Source organism: Megachile rotundata, chromosome 12 (assembly GCF_050947335.1).
Source record: "Megachile rotundata isolate GNS110a chromosome 12, iyMegRotu1, whole genome shotgun sequence".
Classification (NCBI taxonomy): domain Eukaryota; kingdom Metazoa; phylum Arthropoda; class Insecta; order Hymenoptera; family Megachilidae; genus Megachile; species Megachile rotundata.
Window position 1 is genome coordinate 10,809,435 of NC_134994.1, and position 15,328 is coordinate 10,824,762.

Sequence of the window (15,328 nt, forward strand, 5' to 3'; positions counted from 1 at the left end):
CTAATATATCAGGCTAATCTTTACGCTCCACTTCCGTTTTCTCCACCCCTTCTGTTTGCTCACCCCTTGTTTCGTGGAGTCAGCGTTTCCTTTACGCTGACTGATTTCCCGCAACGAAGCAGTTCGTCGCCAGCTTTTACGACTTTCGCGGGCAACAATCGTCGCTGGAAAATCGTAAATAAAGCGACACGTTGAGAAAGTTTTTGGTGGGGGTTCTTTGCACGCTGGATAACCACGGGGTGAGTTACGCTTTGGATTTCGGCCGAGACTCGAAAGAACGATGCGGCGGCCAGAGGTGGCCAGAAACGTCGTGTTGCTTTAGCCCGGGCAAAAAATATGGCGTCGAGATCAGGCCAATAAAAGAGAAGATGCTAAACTAGCCAAGAAACCGTTCGACCGCGGAACCGACTGGTTGCTCGATTAAATCCAAGTTGTAGCTGAAAGAAGCATCCTCGAGCGCAACTTTCTTTTCGCGGTCGAACTTCTCGCCGAATCGAGTTAAATGTATCGCCTCGGTCGTGATATCAATTGATCGTGAACGATACAGAAGGAAATTCTCCGTTGCCGCGATAAAACTTGGGAGTTTCGTTAGCTTCCGGTGCAACCAGATTCACTTCGTGTTGGGAGACAACGTTTGCCGTTGATTGCATTTTCGAACTGAGTGGCGCTGATTCGTGGCTGCGAATATAATTAAAAGTTTGACGCCAGAACCGTGGAAAAGTTTCGCCAGCTTTTGCTCGGTCATCGATTTCGATTCTGTTTTCGCAATAAATGTGTACTCTACCCGGGATGCGACTAGATTGCTGGCGAATTCAATTTTGATTAGATCGGACAATTCGGGGAAACATTTTCAAGTATAATCACCCTCATCGACGATTTGCAAATTCGGAGAATTCTTTTACAAATACATGTACCAAAGAAAACACTCGGTACAAAAACCGTCAGAAATCCTATGAAGCAATATTTTCCTGTATTTGCATTCAGTTGTATCGACTTCGTTTCTACCCTCCGAAATCTTTTCCATTATCTCCGCTGGCATCTCTTAAAACGGAGGCAAATATTGGTTTCCGTCCAGAGCCCCACCGATCATATTTCTCGAGAAAAGAATTTGCAGAAACAAAGTAACTCGAAACGAATGTACAAATTAAAGTTCGAAAACCGGTGGATTCTCGAGTTTCTGCGAGTGGACATCGAGAAGGGAAACCGGCGAAACGTTCCGAGAGTCGATTGAAGCGTCGAGAGTTGGTCCATTAGGACGAACGCGTATCTGGCTTAAGGAATTCGAGTTTTTAAACGGTTCGCGGTTCATCCGGCTCCGCTGTTTAATGGACAGCCAGCTTAAAAGGCGGTGCTTCCCTAAAATGCTGCGATGGCGAAGTGATGTAGCTGCGTCGTGTCAGCGGCGAGGAGGGCAAGTAGCGGGTGAGAGGTTGCGAAAAATGCTAGAACAGATAATGGCGGTGACTATGATAAAAAGAGGGATGGACGGCTGCCACGGGAACGAGACACTGATGTGAACGGACGTTCAGGAACTTCCGTTTCCTCTCCTCAACCCTGTTTGGCGGGATCGATTAATTTCCTGTCGTCTTAACCTCGACGTGACCCGCTGCGTAATCTACACAGACGTTTGAGTTATCTTTTACGAGACGGTTGCCAACTCCTTATAATTACCGGAAATTATTGTTAACATTTATAAGACACTTCTTTATCTACAAATTTTATTTCAAGATAGAACATCTACATGTATCATTAAAAACGAACGTCATGGTCTTAAAGTCATTTACTGTAAAACTACATAAATTTTTAATACTGAAAGAATGGTGTACACAATTAGATTAAAAGATAAACACTCTATAAATAATTTCTATATTCTATCTGACCACAAACGTTCTCACTGTGGTTATCTCTTAAGAATCAGCTAAAGCGATAAAAAATGACAGGAAATCTTTGTACGAAGAATTAATGGTTATCCGCTTAACGCAACAATTGCTCGAACCTCCCATTATCAAGCATCATTACAACAGTCAAGGGAGCACAATAGATTCGCTGTTCGTTGAAGATCTTAACTTTTATAGGACCTTTTTGTGCAGGTCTCAGCGATAGAATTACACCTCTCTCAAAGGAAACGTCTGACAATCTGAAAGCAACTTCGTATCGATTCCGAAGTTCCGTCATTTTCCTCATTCTTTAGAACGAGTCCGAAAATTCTTCCTTGGGCTGCATTTTCCTCAACGACTCCTGATTTCGTTGCACGAGTCGCAACTAACGAACAATATGTTCATCTCGCATTCGATTCCGTGTCTTCGCCGTTCCGGCCGCTCGACTTACACTTTGATCATTAGCCATCTATTGTTCCAGACGCTCATCCACATTCGACCCATTTTGTGTCTTATGAATCAGCAGACCTCTCCAACACCGGGATGAACGTCGACGAACTATCATGTTCGCTGCATCGTTACTGGGGGTTAATTATCATCCCTTGGATAATGACGCATGCTATGGACATTAACTGTAAACGAACCTGATACTATGGTTTCCAATCAAACACCGCATTTGGTGAATTTGATTGGTAACCGTGTATCAGGTTCGTTCGTGGTTAATGTTCGTTGTGATCATAATTACGCTGGTAACGATGCAACTAGAGGATGTCATTGATCGAGGGCTTAAGCTCTGCAACTTTGAATCCCACTCTGGTTTCATCGGAAGAGCTTTGATCAGAAATCGAAGATAATCTTCTTAGGGTTCGGAATTAATTGTGTCGTTATACTGAGGGGTAGGAAGATTTTATTGTATAATTTTATAGAAAGTGAAGGTAGTTTTGTATCAGATTTTTCAAGATGATATATGTACATGTGTGTGTATGATACTCAAGAAAAATATAAAATACAATTGCAATTACCAGTAAATAAGACTAAATTATATACTTGAGGACGTTGAATAAAATCTTTCATAAATTTTATAGAAAGTGAAGGTACTTTTGCATCAGATTTTTCAAGATGATATATGTATATGTGTGTGTATGATACTCAAGAAAAATATAAAACACAATTGCAACTACCAGTAAATAAGACTAAATTATATACTTGAGGACGTTGAATAAAATCTTTCATAAATTTTATAGAAAGTGAAGGTACTTTTGCATCAGATTTTTCAAGATGATATATGTACATGTGTGTATATGATACTCAAGAAAAATATAAAACACAATTGCAATTACCAGTAAATAAGACTAAATTATATACTTGAGGACGTTGAATAAAATCTTTCATAAATTTTATAGAAAGTGAAGGTACTTTTGCATCAGATTTTTCAAGATGATATATGTATATGTGTGTGTATGATACTCAAGAAAAATATAAAATACAATTGCAATTACCAGTAAATAAGACTAAATTATATACTTGAGGACGTTGAATAAAATCTTTCATAAATTTTATAGAAAGTGAAGGTACTTTTGCATCAGATTTTTCAAGATGATATATGTATATGTGTGTGTATGATACTCAAGAAAAATATAAAACACAATTGCAACTACCAGTAAATAAGACTAAATTATATACTTGAGGACGTTGAATAAAATCTTTCATAAATTTTATAGAAAGTGAAGGTACTTTTGCATCAGATTTTTCAAGATGATATATGTACATGTGTATATATGATACTCAAGAAAAATATAAAACACAATTGCAACTACCAGTAAATAAGACTAAATTATATACTTGAGGACGTTGAATAAAATCTTTCATAAATTTTATAGAAAGTGAAGGTACTTTTGCATCAGATTTTTCAAGATGATATATGTATCTGTATATGTATGATAGTCAAGAAAAATATACAACACAGTTGCAATTACCAGCAACTAAGACTAAATTATATACTTGACGTTGAATAAAATCCTTCATAAATTTTATAAATCTTCCTGTCTTTTGTATAACCTACCGAAACCTCATTAAGTTACAGCCAATTGAAAGCCAAATGCTGACAGCGAATATATCGTTCTACAGAGTTAACGAAAATCGAAATGTACAGATTATCAGATCGTCGTAGCCCATGGTTCCATGAAAAATGAGATGACCCGTAAAGATTACGGCGTCTATTATTTCCCAGCGTGATCGGTATCGGAGAGAAGGCTCTCCAAGAAGGTGGAGTCCGCTCGACTTCCGGTGACGGAAGCTGCGCCAGCATAATGGCGATTAAGGTTGGTCGTCGCGAGGCGTACGTGAGCGTCCGTTCGTTCGAGGCATTTCTCCGGAATAAACCGAGGAACGCGCATCTACTTAAACACGAGCGTTTATATAACGATCTCACGCATACCTTTTGCATAGTAAATCATAATGCATTGTAACGCGTTTCCCGTGCGGTGTCCAACAGGACGTTCGCTCGACGCACGCTGCGTTGGCCCGGATAGCGCTTTCTTCATGAATAAATCATGAACGTCCGAAATGCTAATGGCTGAAACGTTCGCGCTTCGATGTTTCTGCGTTAGGCGAAGTGCTTCCAGTCGTAAACAAAATGTACGGACAGCGCCGAAAATACGAGCCGATTCCGAATGGTGCGGCTTTTACGCGCGTTCTCGATAAATAGAATATAACCTAATTACGAGCATTCTCTACGGTGCACGCTTCCTCGACCGTGAGCTGCTTTATGCGACACGGAAGTTGGTATTGTTGATACGAATTTGATGCGTTTCCGGGATATTTCGGTGCTCGGATTCCGCGACGTGAAACAGTTATGTTTGAGAACATTTTAGACGGTATCGCTTTAATAGGTCAACCTCTGCAACTCCTATTTTTCCGATCATTAATTTCGAAACAGTTTGTTGTTTGTAAAATAAGAAAATGTCTGTATACATATTATACAAATATGCATTTTCGAACCTATATTATTTAAGTTATTTTCGAATGTACAACTTTCTATCACCATCAATCAGCTCATATCAGATCATTCCGCAAATAACGAGTTTCCGACAATTTTCAAACGCTGTAAGCTAAATTTGTTGCGCCAAAATAAATGTTGATCCGGGTTATATGTCGACTGCAGCAAAATGAAGTCTTATCCGTGCAACCAATCTTGATCAAACATGTATGGTTTTACACGAAACTAATCCGTGCAACGCAACGCGGTGAACGTAGCACAATATATCGGGTAGCACGAAACTCCCTTTTATATTACGTTCATTTATCATCAAAAAACATTCGAGCTTAGAAGCGATCCGTCACGTTTCGCACGGTTTGACTTCCCGACGGTAAATTTCCCCATACATTTGCCGGCATTAAATATTCACTCGATGGAAAGTTTGACAGCCGCGAACGAACAGTACGTGGATATTGCCGGGAACTTACCCGTGACCACGAGTCTGGCGTAGGAAGAACTTTCGACGGTGTCACCGGTGACTCGGTGCACGGTCCTGCATCGATAACTGGATTGAGCATCGGACGAGGTGACCGAGAACACCAGCAGCTCTCCGGTGGGCAGCATGTGATGTCTGTCATCTGAAAACAGATCCGTATCGACGATCAAAAAAACGATACTTTCATTTTTTCCTTTTATCAAAATTGCGCAAATCGTTCCGTTAATATGCAAATTTCTTTAATGGAAAATTCAGGCCGTGAATCGGGTAACAATAAAAAATATACGAGCAAGGAAAATGATTCGGGAACTAGACACGTTAATGAGGGACATTAAGCGACCGTGCAAAATGAAAATTCGAGCGAAACGCCACGGTTGTCTGCGTTTGACCAAAATAACGCTCCGTGCGCCCGAGGGCAGTCGGAATGCGCGGCGAAACCGGTTAATTACACACAGCGCGGATCGATGCTCGCGAAAAAATCTCGCCGTACATCAATCGTGTAACCCGACTACCTACGACCAGAAAGGAAATATAGCCCGTGAAAACTCGTTTTGCCTTCGCGTTCATAACGTGCTTTTTGACGATATACACTGGAATGTGTGTTAAATAGAATGGGCTTTCTGGAGTGATTCGTTTGTTCTTTATTATAGAGTTGTTCTTGTTAAACTTATCTTTTGGAATGTTATTTTTTACAGCTCATTAATTTTAAGATTCTTGAAATGTTAATCATTTGATTAGCAAGTATATTCAAGAATTAACAAGATTAGATTAGCGAAAATATTAGATTAACAAGGACTATATTCATATTGATTTTGAACGAGTACGAACTGTAAAATTTATCGTGTCTATCTTATTGTTAATAATACATGTTCGAAATCTTAAGAATCTTGGTATGATTCTTAAGATGATTTTACTATATTTTACTATATTCAAGAATTAACAAGATTAGATTAGCGAGAATATTAGATTAACAAGGACTACATTCATATTGATTTTGAACGAGTACGAACTGTAAAATTTATCGTGTCTATCTTATCGTTAATAATATATGTTCGAAATCTTAAGAATCTTGGTATGATTCTTTTGTTAAAGATTAAATTTCTAAATCTGAAGATTTATTGTTTGAAAGTGAATGTGAACCTCGTGTGATATCTAATACCAGTTGACCCGAGACCGGCGAAGATTTCTAAATTTGCAAATGTAACAGCGAAGAAGCAGCGAACGATAGTGCTTTTTAACCGACTTCGAAAAAGGAGGAGGTTACTCAATTCGATAAGTATATTTTTTTTTTTTTTTTTTTTTTTTTTTTTTTTTCTATGTATGTTCGCCGATTACGCCTAACTGGGTAGACCGATCGGAATGAAACCTTTTGCATATGGTAGGTGCTGACTCCCCATTGGTACCATTATCAAAAAATTTTTCATTTTTTAATTGCAAAGTGTTGTTATTGCAAAAAAACCGGCAACTTTTTTCTTTTTTCTATGTATGTTCGCCGATTACGCCTAACTGGGTAGACCGATCGGAATGAAACCTTTTGCATATGGTAGGTGCTGACTCCCCATTGGTACCATTATCAAAAAATTTTTCATTTTTTAATTGCAAAGTGTTGTTATTGCAAAAAAACCGGCAACTTTTTTCTTTTTTCTATGTATGTTCGCGCATTGCGCCTAGCTGGATGGACCGATCGGAATGAAACCTTTTGCATATGGTAGGTGCTGACCCCCCATTGGTACCATTATCAAAAAATTTTTCATTTTTTAATTGCAAAGTGTTGTTATTGCAAAACAACCGGCAACTTTTTTCTTTTTCTATGTATGTTCGCCGATTTCGCCTAACTGGGTTGACCGATCGGAACGAAGCCTTTTGCATCTGGTGGGTTCAGACTCCCCATTGGTACCATAATAAAAAGTTTTTCATTTTTTAATTGCAAAGTGTTGTTATTGCAGAAAAACCGGCAACTTTTAAAATAAACTTTTCTCGATTTTAGTGCGCTTTCAATATCTTATCGCGGACATGATTCTGTACAATTTTGTTCATATACAAATTTCGCGGAAATGTTTAGTTTTCGAGATATTAGCGAAAAAAATTGTTATTAATTTTTTAAATCAACTTCGAACGATTTTAATGTCCTTTTAATATGTTGTCAGGGGCATGGTTCTGAACAATTTTGTTCATATACAAATTTTGCGGAAATGTTTAGTTTTCGAGATATTAGCAAAAATTGTTGTTAACTTTTGAAATCAACTTCGAACGATTTTAATGTCCTTTGAATATGTTGTTAGGGGCGTGGTTCTGGACAACTTTTTCCTCTTGCAAAATTGACGGAAAGCTTTTGTTTTCGAGATATTACAGAAATTGTTGTTAACTTTTGAAGCCAACTTCGAACGATTTTTATGTCATTCTAATACGTTATTAGTAGCATGATTCTAAACGAGTTTTTCCTTATGCATAATTGACGGAAAACTTTAGTTTTCGTGATAGTAGCGAATAGCTATTGTTATTATTATTAGTGGAACGCCCCGTGCTATGCACGGGAAAGACAAGAAAGGGCAATTACAATGCACAGTACCAAAACACTAACTAAGCTTTGCCGCTTTGACACTCAACTTATGCAGCAAGATGAGTTCACGTTGACGTTGGTGTATTATTCCCATTGCTTGGTACAGTCTCCCTACCGTTCTAATAAACATTTTTTTTATTTTTTAGTTGCAAAGGATTATTTTTTCTATGCATGTTCGGCGGTTTTTCCTAGGTGGGTGGTCCGATCGGAACAAAGCCTTTCGCATCTTGTAGAGTCTGACTCCCCATTGGTACCGTTACAAAAATTTTTTCATTTTTTAGTTGAAAAGGATTATTGTTGCAAAAAAAATTGAAAAACGAACATCCATGTTGTCTTTTACTTAATTATGCTCATGGCATTTACGCAGACAAAAAAAAAAGCCCAGAAGAACTGTCTCACAGTATCCCATACAATTCTCCCCATTCCACTAAAAAGCGTGAAATAAAATAATTTTCAGAAAAAAAATACACCGACTTCGAAATGCACTAAAAAGTATAAAATAATTTCTATTTCCTAATGAAGTAATTTCTATTTCATTCAATCATGCAATTACGTAACAGATATGAATGAAACCTATTTACTCGTTAGGTAGTACATTAAATACATTTCAACTTTTTCGGAGGCGGCGCAAAATTAAAAATACTTCAGTAAACGTTGCTGCCAATAACCAGTAATTGTGGTATGGCGTATTGGAAATTAATAAATCCTGAGAAAGAATACGTACCATTATAGATATATCTGGTAATATACGTAAATGTAACGACTGCATCTTCATTTCGCAACGTTTATGATATAAATGAAATTGAATTGACTTCATTCGCATGTGGAAGCCATGGATCTAAGAATCTATAAACTGAGCCCACGACGCGGGAATTACCAAATTTGCGGCAGATGGGCTCTATCTTCCGTCGATCGAGTCTTTCCGTCGCATACTCTATGAATCTAGCCCTTTGCGGACTACCGCCGCATATATGCGTTCTGCGTAAATAATCAAATTGGCCGAAGAACTCATATATGCGTTTGGCGAAAACAGTTGATTGAGCCGAGAAACGCATATATGTATGTGTCCCACGTAAATGCGTGGCTATGGCCGAGAAACTTAACTATGCGTTCTGCGAAAACAACTGATAGAGCCGAGAAACGCGTACATGTGTGCATGCACGTAAATCTGTGCATGTACATATAATATGTCCAGAATTTGACTTGAAATGCTATGAACAAAAACCGCGTTTAAGCGGAAATATGCGCTGGCAATTTTTAATGACTATCGCGGCAGGAGCTCGGCCCCACGGTACGGTTCACTTCGAACCGTCCCGTTCGCAAAGGGCTGGATAGACCATAGTTACATTCTATACGCACTAACACCTACTTCGCGGCGTGCTGCCGAGTTATATGTATAGAAAAAGAAATAGCTATACAAACGTTGCCTATGTTCGGCTGTCCAAAGGTTGACATGTTCAAGAAAAACTTTTAATTTTGCGCCGCCTCTGAAAAGGTTGAAATGTATTTAATGTACTACCTAACGAGTAAATAGGTTTCATTCATATCTGTTACGTAATTGCATGATTGAATGAAATAGAAATTACTTCATTAGGAAATAGAAATTATTTTATACTTTTTAGTGCATTTCGAAGTCGGTGTATTTTTTTTCTGAAAATTATTTTATTCCCGCATTACCATTTTCCCCAGAGTATACGTTGGTTAATGTAGGTAGCAGATATATTGCCAGTAGTGGAGGCGCGCGATGGGTCAGCCATCATCCCTCGCATCCCAGCATTATCCCGTCTCTCTCGGTTCCGCGAAATAAAAGTTTTTCTCCTCTGACCGCGCGAGTGCGTTAATGATTTAAAACGGAAGCGATTTCCTGCCGGCGGGACTTTCAGCAGTTTTCGCGGCTAATTTGAGAAATAATAAAACTCCCAGCGCCGGGTCTGCGAGCGACGTATGCAAATACGAAACACGGCGAGTTCGCCGGTTATCCGGGCATTTTTATAGAGCCTCGCCTTTTCCTGTCTCTCGAGCGCACACCGCAGCCTCGCTGGCTTAATGGCCGGCATACACACGGACCTTTAAGGCGTGCAGCAGACTTATGTGCATTCTCGGCAACGCCGTTTATGGCCGACAGCGTTGCCACGGTTAGAACCCCGAGCAATTTTGCCGGAGAATAATGCAATACATGGTGGCGCGTGAGATGCGCGCAACGAACGTCGAAATATTGACACTGCCACGCGAGCCCGGCTAACGGATACATAGAGTATGTACGTGTGTGCTGGAGCGAGGGACAACCAGCATGAATACTGTATCGGAGCAAATGCAGTCGTTTATATACACGCGGAGGTGCGAACACGGGCAAAAACATTTTCGCGCGATGCATTTTCTACCGCGTCACGCACCACACACACAGGCGACGCCTGGAAATGCTCACGGAAAAGGGGAATTTACGTAATATATTTCGTGTCAGCGAGAGAAAAAAGCAGGAAAAATAGCGGCTAAAGCGTCCCTTTGTGCCGGATGGCGTCACTCGTGCAACGATTTCGCGTAATTTACATTAGAAGCCGCAACTCGGCCCCTCCGCTGCTTTCACGCAGTTTCGTTTGCCGCAGTCGAACACCGATGCTCTTTCTCTATTCGACGATTTGCGAACCAATCTGCGTCCCGTGTATCGCTTCTCGGAATCGTTACGTTCCAATACTGGGACATCTTGGAAAATGGAATTCTATGTTTAGAATATCGAGCGAGGAATTGTTATCCGTGCACCGATTCCTCCATTTGATATAATTGCTTGGAGGAATCAATCGGAAGTCTCTTCGGTCCTGATATCGCAGCTCTGATTTTCATAGTACACCGATTCCGGGAACACATTTATCAACATTCTGCTTTAATGCATCAAAGCAGTTTGTCAAAGCACGTGCAGTAATATCTAACTTCCGCTCGGAATTTGACCGTGTACGAGAAATAAATTTCCGAGAATTAATCAGTGTTATATGACTCTAGTTAGTTTTATATGAAAACGTTTGTACCGAAAGGGCTTCCGAAAACGTGATTGTGGAGAATTTCATCAATTAGCAACCATAGCTGGATGAAATGAAATATTTGGAAACTTAATTTTTACATTTTGGTCGTTGTAAAAAATTTGATGGAAGGTTGCCTCGATGTTGAATTAGTTATGTAGATATCTAATATGGGTATCCAGAAGAAATTCTATGACAAATTGAATCGTCGGCCGATAGCCAATGGCGTGGATTATTCCTGACAAAATTTCTTCTCGTTGGTAAACTTCGTTTCCAGCGGCGCGACTGGATTTTCGAGCGGCAATAAGAGTAATGGACTACGACAGAGGGTCCGTGGCATAAAACAGCGAGCTCGAACAGGCTGAGAGGGAAAACGACAGACGTCTATTTTGCTGATGGCATAGGATTTAACCAACGTTCGGCCACGCGAATATTTTTGCACGTACACGCGGAATAATATGCTCGAATAAGCCAGGCCGCGAGCGCAAAATAGGCACGCCATGGTTCTGGTGGCGGTCGAAAAGGGACGCCATGGAAAGAGAGGGGCTGAAAGGAGGAACCGATTTCGCGGATTTAATCTCGCTGCAAGTCTTCGCGTTTATCCCCGACTGTAGCACGCATGAATAGGCATAACAAATTTCCGGTAGGGTCAAACGAAACATTTTTTAATACCCATTAACGAGCTGAAATGCCATTTAGCCGGTGTAATAATTCTGAGAGCATCGGCTTCAACGGAACCGACTTTTCCCCTTCATACACCATCGCCGTATGGGGCTCGATTTTTTTTCCACCCCTTTACCTGCACCCCGTCTCTACGACGTGAAATTGAGAATACAATGGCACGAGCGAACGAGAGCGGCGAGCTTTTACCCGTTCGAGCATTTAATCCTGACGATAATACCAGGTGAACGCGTATTGTTTCGATATTAGAAGATTAACTGCGTGGGATTCGTGTTAACGTACTGCCCGGATGAATGGGATGTGACAAATTGCCAATCAACCGTGGATATCCAGACGTTTCTCTAGAAGTAGTTGACTGATTGCAAACGAAGCTACGGTCGACGTTTTATAGCCGACAAATTTAGATTTACGAAATTCGTCACTGATGAATCTATTCTAGGATTAAACTTTAACTAGGACTATCTCTACAAGGTTTTCGGCAGGTGTCTAATTATTACTGCAGCGTTACAGTAAATGAAGAATATCGATATGTTAGGTTTTGGATTTAGCTATCTTTAATTATAAAAACTGCAATTGGTATCATACTCAAAACTCGATGTTTATTTATATCTTTATATTTGAACTGAAATGTGCGGCTCGTAGTTACAGACCAAAAAACTCTAGATAGACTCAAACATTCTACATAAAAAATATTCTAAGAACAATGAAGAAAATCTGTTTTGAATTTGATTTATTCCGATTTATCGTACATTCTCCAAAATGTCGAGATTTAAGGAAACTTCCGTTCCCAGGTGTAACCTGAAGGGGCATGCAACGTAATAAATCATTGCCGGATTTTCGAAACGTGCACCCCTTTCACGTCTTGTCATTCGCTTATCGAGGTTATGAATCTCGTAGGGAATCGCGACAGAACGGACGCTTTAAATCGTGCGAACTTTGTATAAATCCTTTTCGTCTCGTGACAGCTTCCGTTTAACGTGCCTTTTCAACGGGATCCTCGATTAATACCTAGATTGTTTAGATCTTTTTGAGACTCGAGGGTGCTATGAAAATGATTGGAATAAGAATTTAAATAAGTAAACGTAAGAGAGTAAGTAAGTAGACGTATCGATAGGGGATCAAGGGATAAGATCTAGGGGTAGACGTATGGATTTGGGGGTGTATTGGAATATAGAGATGTAATCTGTTATCAATATTATAAATAGTATCAATATTATTAATATCATCAATATTATCAATAGTATCTATAGTTTCGATATAATCAATATAATCAATATAATCAATATAATCAATATAATCAATATAATCAATATAATCAACATAATCAATATAATCAATATAATCAATATAATCAATATAATCAATATAATCAATATAATCAATATAATCAATATAATCAATATAATCAATATAATCAATATAATCAATATAATCAATATAATCAATATAATCAATATAATCAATATAATCAATATACTCAATATAATCAATATAATCAATATAATCAATATTATCAATATTATCAATAGTACCAATATTATCAATATTATCATTGTTACCAACATTGAAATAATCTAGAAATCCATGATATATAAATCTGGACAACATTGGTACATCGAAAAAATTTCAGAACCGAAACAAAAATCTCTAAAATTGAGAAATTCCTTTGTATAATATAATTAACTCAGAAATTAACATTGCAGCAAAATTTGATACTAAAATTAAAATTACTACGTCAGAGAGGACAATGGAACGCAAAGTATTAATAATTCTTACGGTGAATAAAACATCGACGAAATTCCGAGAGTCTTCTCTAACAATTGATTTCAATTAGCGGGCCGTTAACGATAAAAAATGGCTGTTTCAACGGTACACGGCCGAGAAATAAACTTCTCGAGTTTCGCGTTTATATCCACAGGAATGAAGTTCAAGTTCTTTCGATTTGTTAAAAGCCTGTCTGAAGTTTCGCGATGGGAACAGCGAATGCACCTTATTTTCGAAATTGCCGTGGATATTCTTATTCGAGCGCCGGTACACCGTGGGGCGAGCAACGTTGTCGAGAACTGTTCCAGAAGTTTGGCATTCTTGTAAAGGGCGATAAATCGATATCCGTTAGCTGCTCTCCCTCGCGTTATTTCTCCACGATTTTACAAAAGTTTTTCGGGCCACGTGGAAAAACTTTCGTTTTAAGCTGTCCGTGTCGCCGTTTATTTATCGTTTCTTGGAGCCGCGGAAAAACGCCGAGGGATGATTCGGGTGTATCGATCAAAAATTCATCGCCGCGCATTAGAGCGAGCGAAGTGTCGAGTTAGGATTTGTCTGGCGTTCGAACAGGGGGAAAGGAGACGGTGGAAAAGCCTACAAACGAGTAACTTCAGGTTTGCTTAGCCGACAAGTTCCTCCGGAATCTCGCGAGTGCTATGAATGAAAACAGCCCCGGGTCTGTTATCACTGCGATATCGTTAATGCGTCGTTTCCAGTTTGCATTCTACGTATAAACACCGAATAACATGAACTGTTTTCGCATCGAGTTACTACGAAATCTGATTCTCGTGACGATTCCACGTTACTCTCTCATCCAGTTAGCAAGAACGCAAAAATCCTTTACCGTGGCACCAAACTCGCTACGCTAATTTCATTTCTCTTCTCCGATAGCAACTTCCACGTTAGTCCGTTGCATTAACTTTCACCGTTTTTTGCGATTAACTCTACAAACGGATTTATGCTGAATTTGTACTGAAGTACGTTATTAACATTATTACAGTAATAAAGTAATTTTGGACATGTCTCGAAAAGTTTCCGAATGAATGTCATGCACATTATAAACTGCAGAGAGCTCGAAGTTAAATTGAAAGTTCGTTAAAGCGAGGGTCAAACGGGATTACACGGGAATGAAAAATTAGGGCAAAAAGAGAAAGAATGAAACAGAGAGAGGATTGGATTGCGAGATAGAAGATCTTTTGGTATATGTACGATCAGAACCACCCCCTGGATCTGATCCCCTTGCGAATTTGCATTGTGGCCGGACGCCTCGTGTTTGAGCTGCACTGGAGCCCCGTTGCAGCTACCTGCATCCGCTCTAATCCGAGGAGAATCATCGATGATCTCCAACGAACGTTTAATCGACACCGATCGTTACATTTCATCGTCGGATTAACGAACCGAACGGTGTTTTGATCGCGGATCGAAAGTCGACGGGAATCCTCGACATTCGATGCATTTCGATGCAACGGAGCGGTGCAACGAAGTGGCTGTGGAAATAGGAACCGTGACAGGGTTGCCAGCAACTTGTGTCTTTTATTGCACCGTCTATCGGATTGCAGTCTTATCACGACTTCTGATCGAGATTGCGGAATTATTAAAGGCGTCGCACGAACTCCATTTTATTTATATTAGACAATTTGTGACGAGAATATTGTTGTAATTGTTGTTAGGAATTATTAGGTTAACTGTTAGGAATTATTAGGTTGTTAGGAATTATTAAGTTAGTGCATTTGATATTTTTTGTAAGGTTATATTACTGAAATGTTTATAGTGCGTGCAGAGTAAATTTGGGAATATGGGGAGTTGGGGAGGTGAGGATTTAGATATTTGGGATCTTGGAAGTTTGAGAAGCACCTGGACTATATTTTCACATATACACATGCTTTAATTATTATTAGGAATTATTAGGTTAATTGTTAGGAATTATTAGGTTAGTGCATTTAATATTTTTTGTAAGGTTAT

General features: G+C 39.2%; 1 protein-coding gene across 7 annotated transcripts in view; it reads right to left on the reverse strand.

Moving 5' to 3' along the window:
• Positions 1-15,328, reverse strand: part of LOC100879920 (cell adhesion molecule Dscam2) — a 234,992-nt gene that overhangs the window by 61,038 nt on the left and 158,626 nt on the right. For all 7 annotated transcript variants that reach the window (XM_076537965.1, XM_076537962.1, XM_076537969.1 and 4 more), the window contains one exon: positions 5,343-5,492. In XM_076537965.1, coding sequence (XP_076394080.1) covers positions 5,343-5,492 — 150 coding nt within the window. The remainder of the gene's footprint in view (positions 1-5,342; positions 5,493-15,328) is intronic.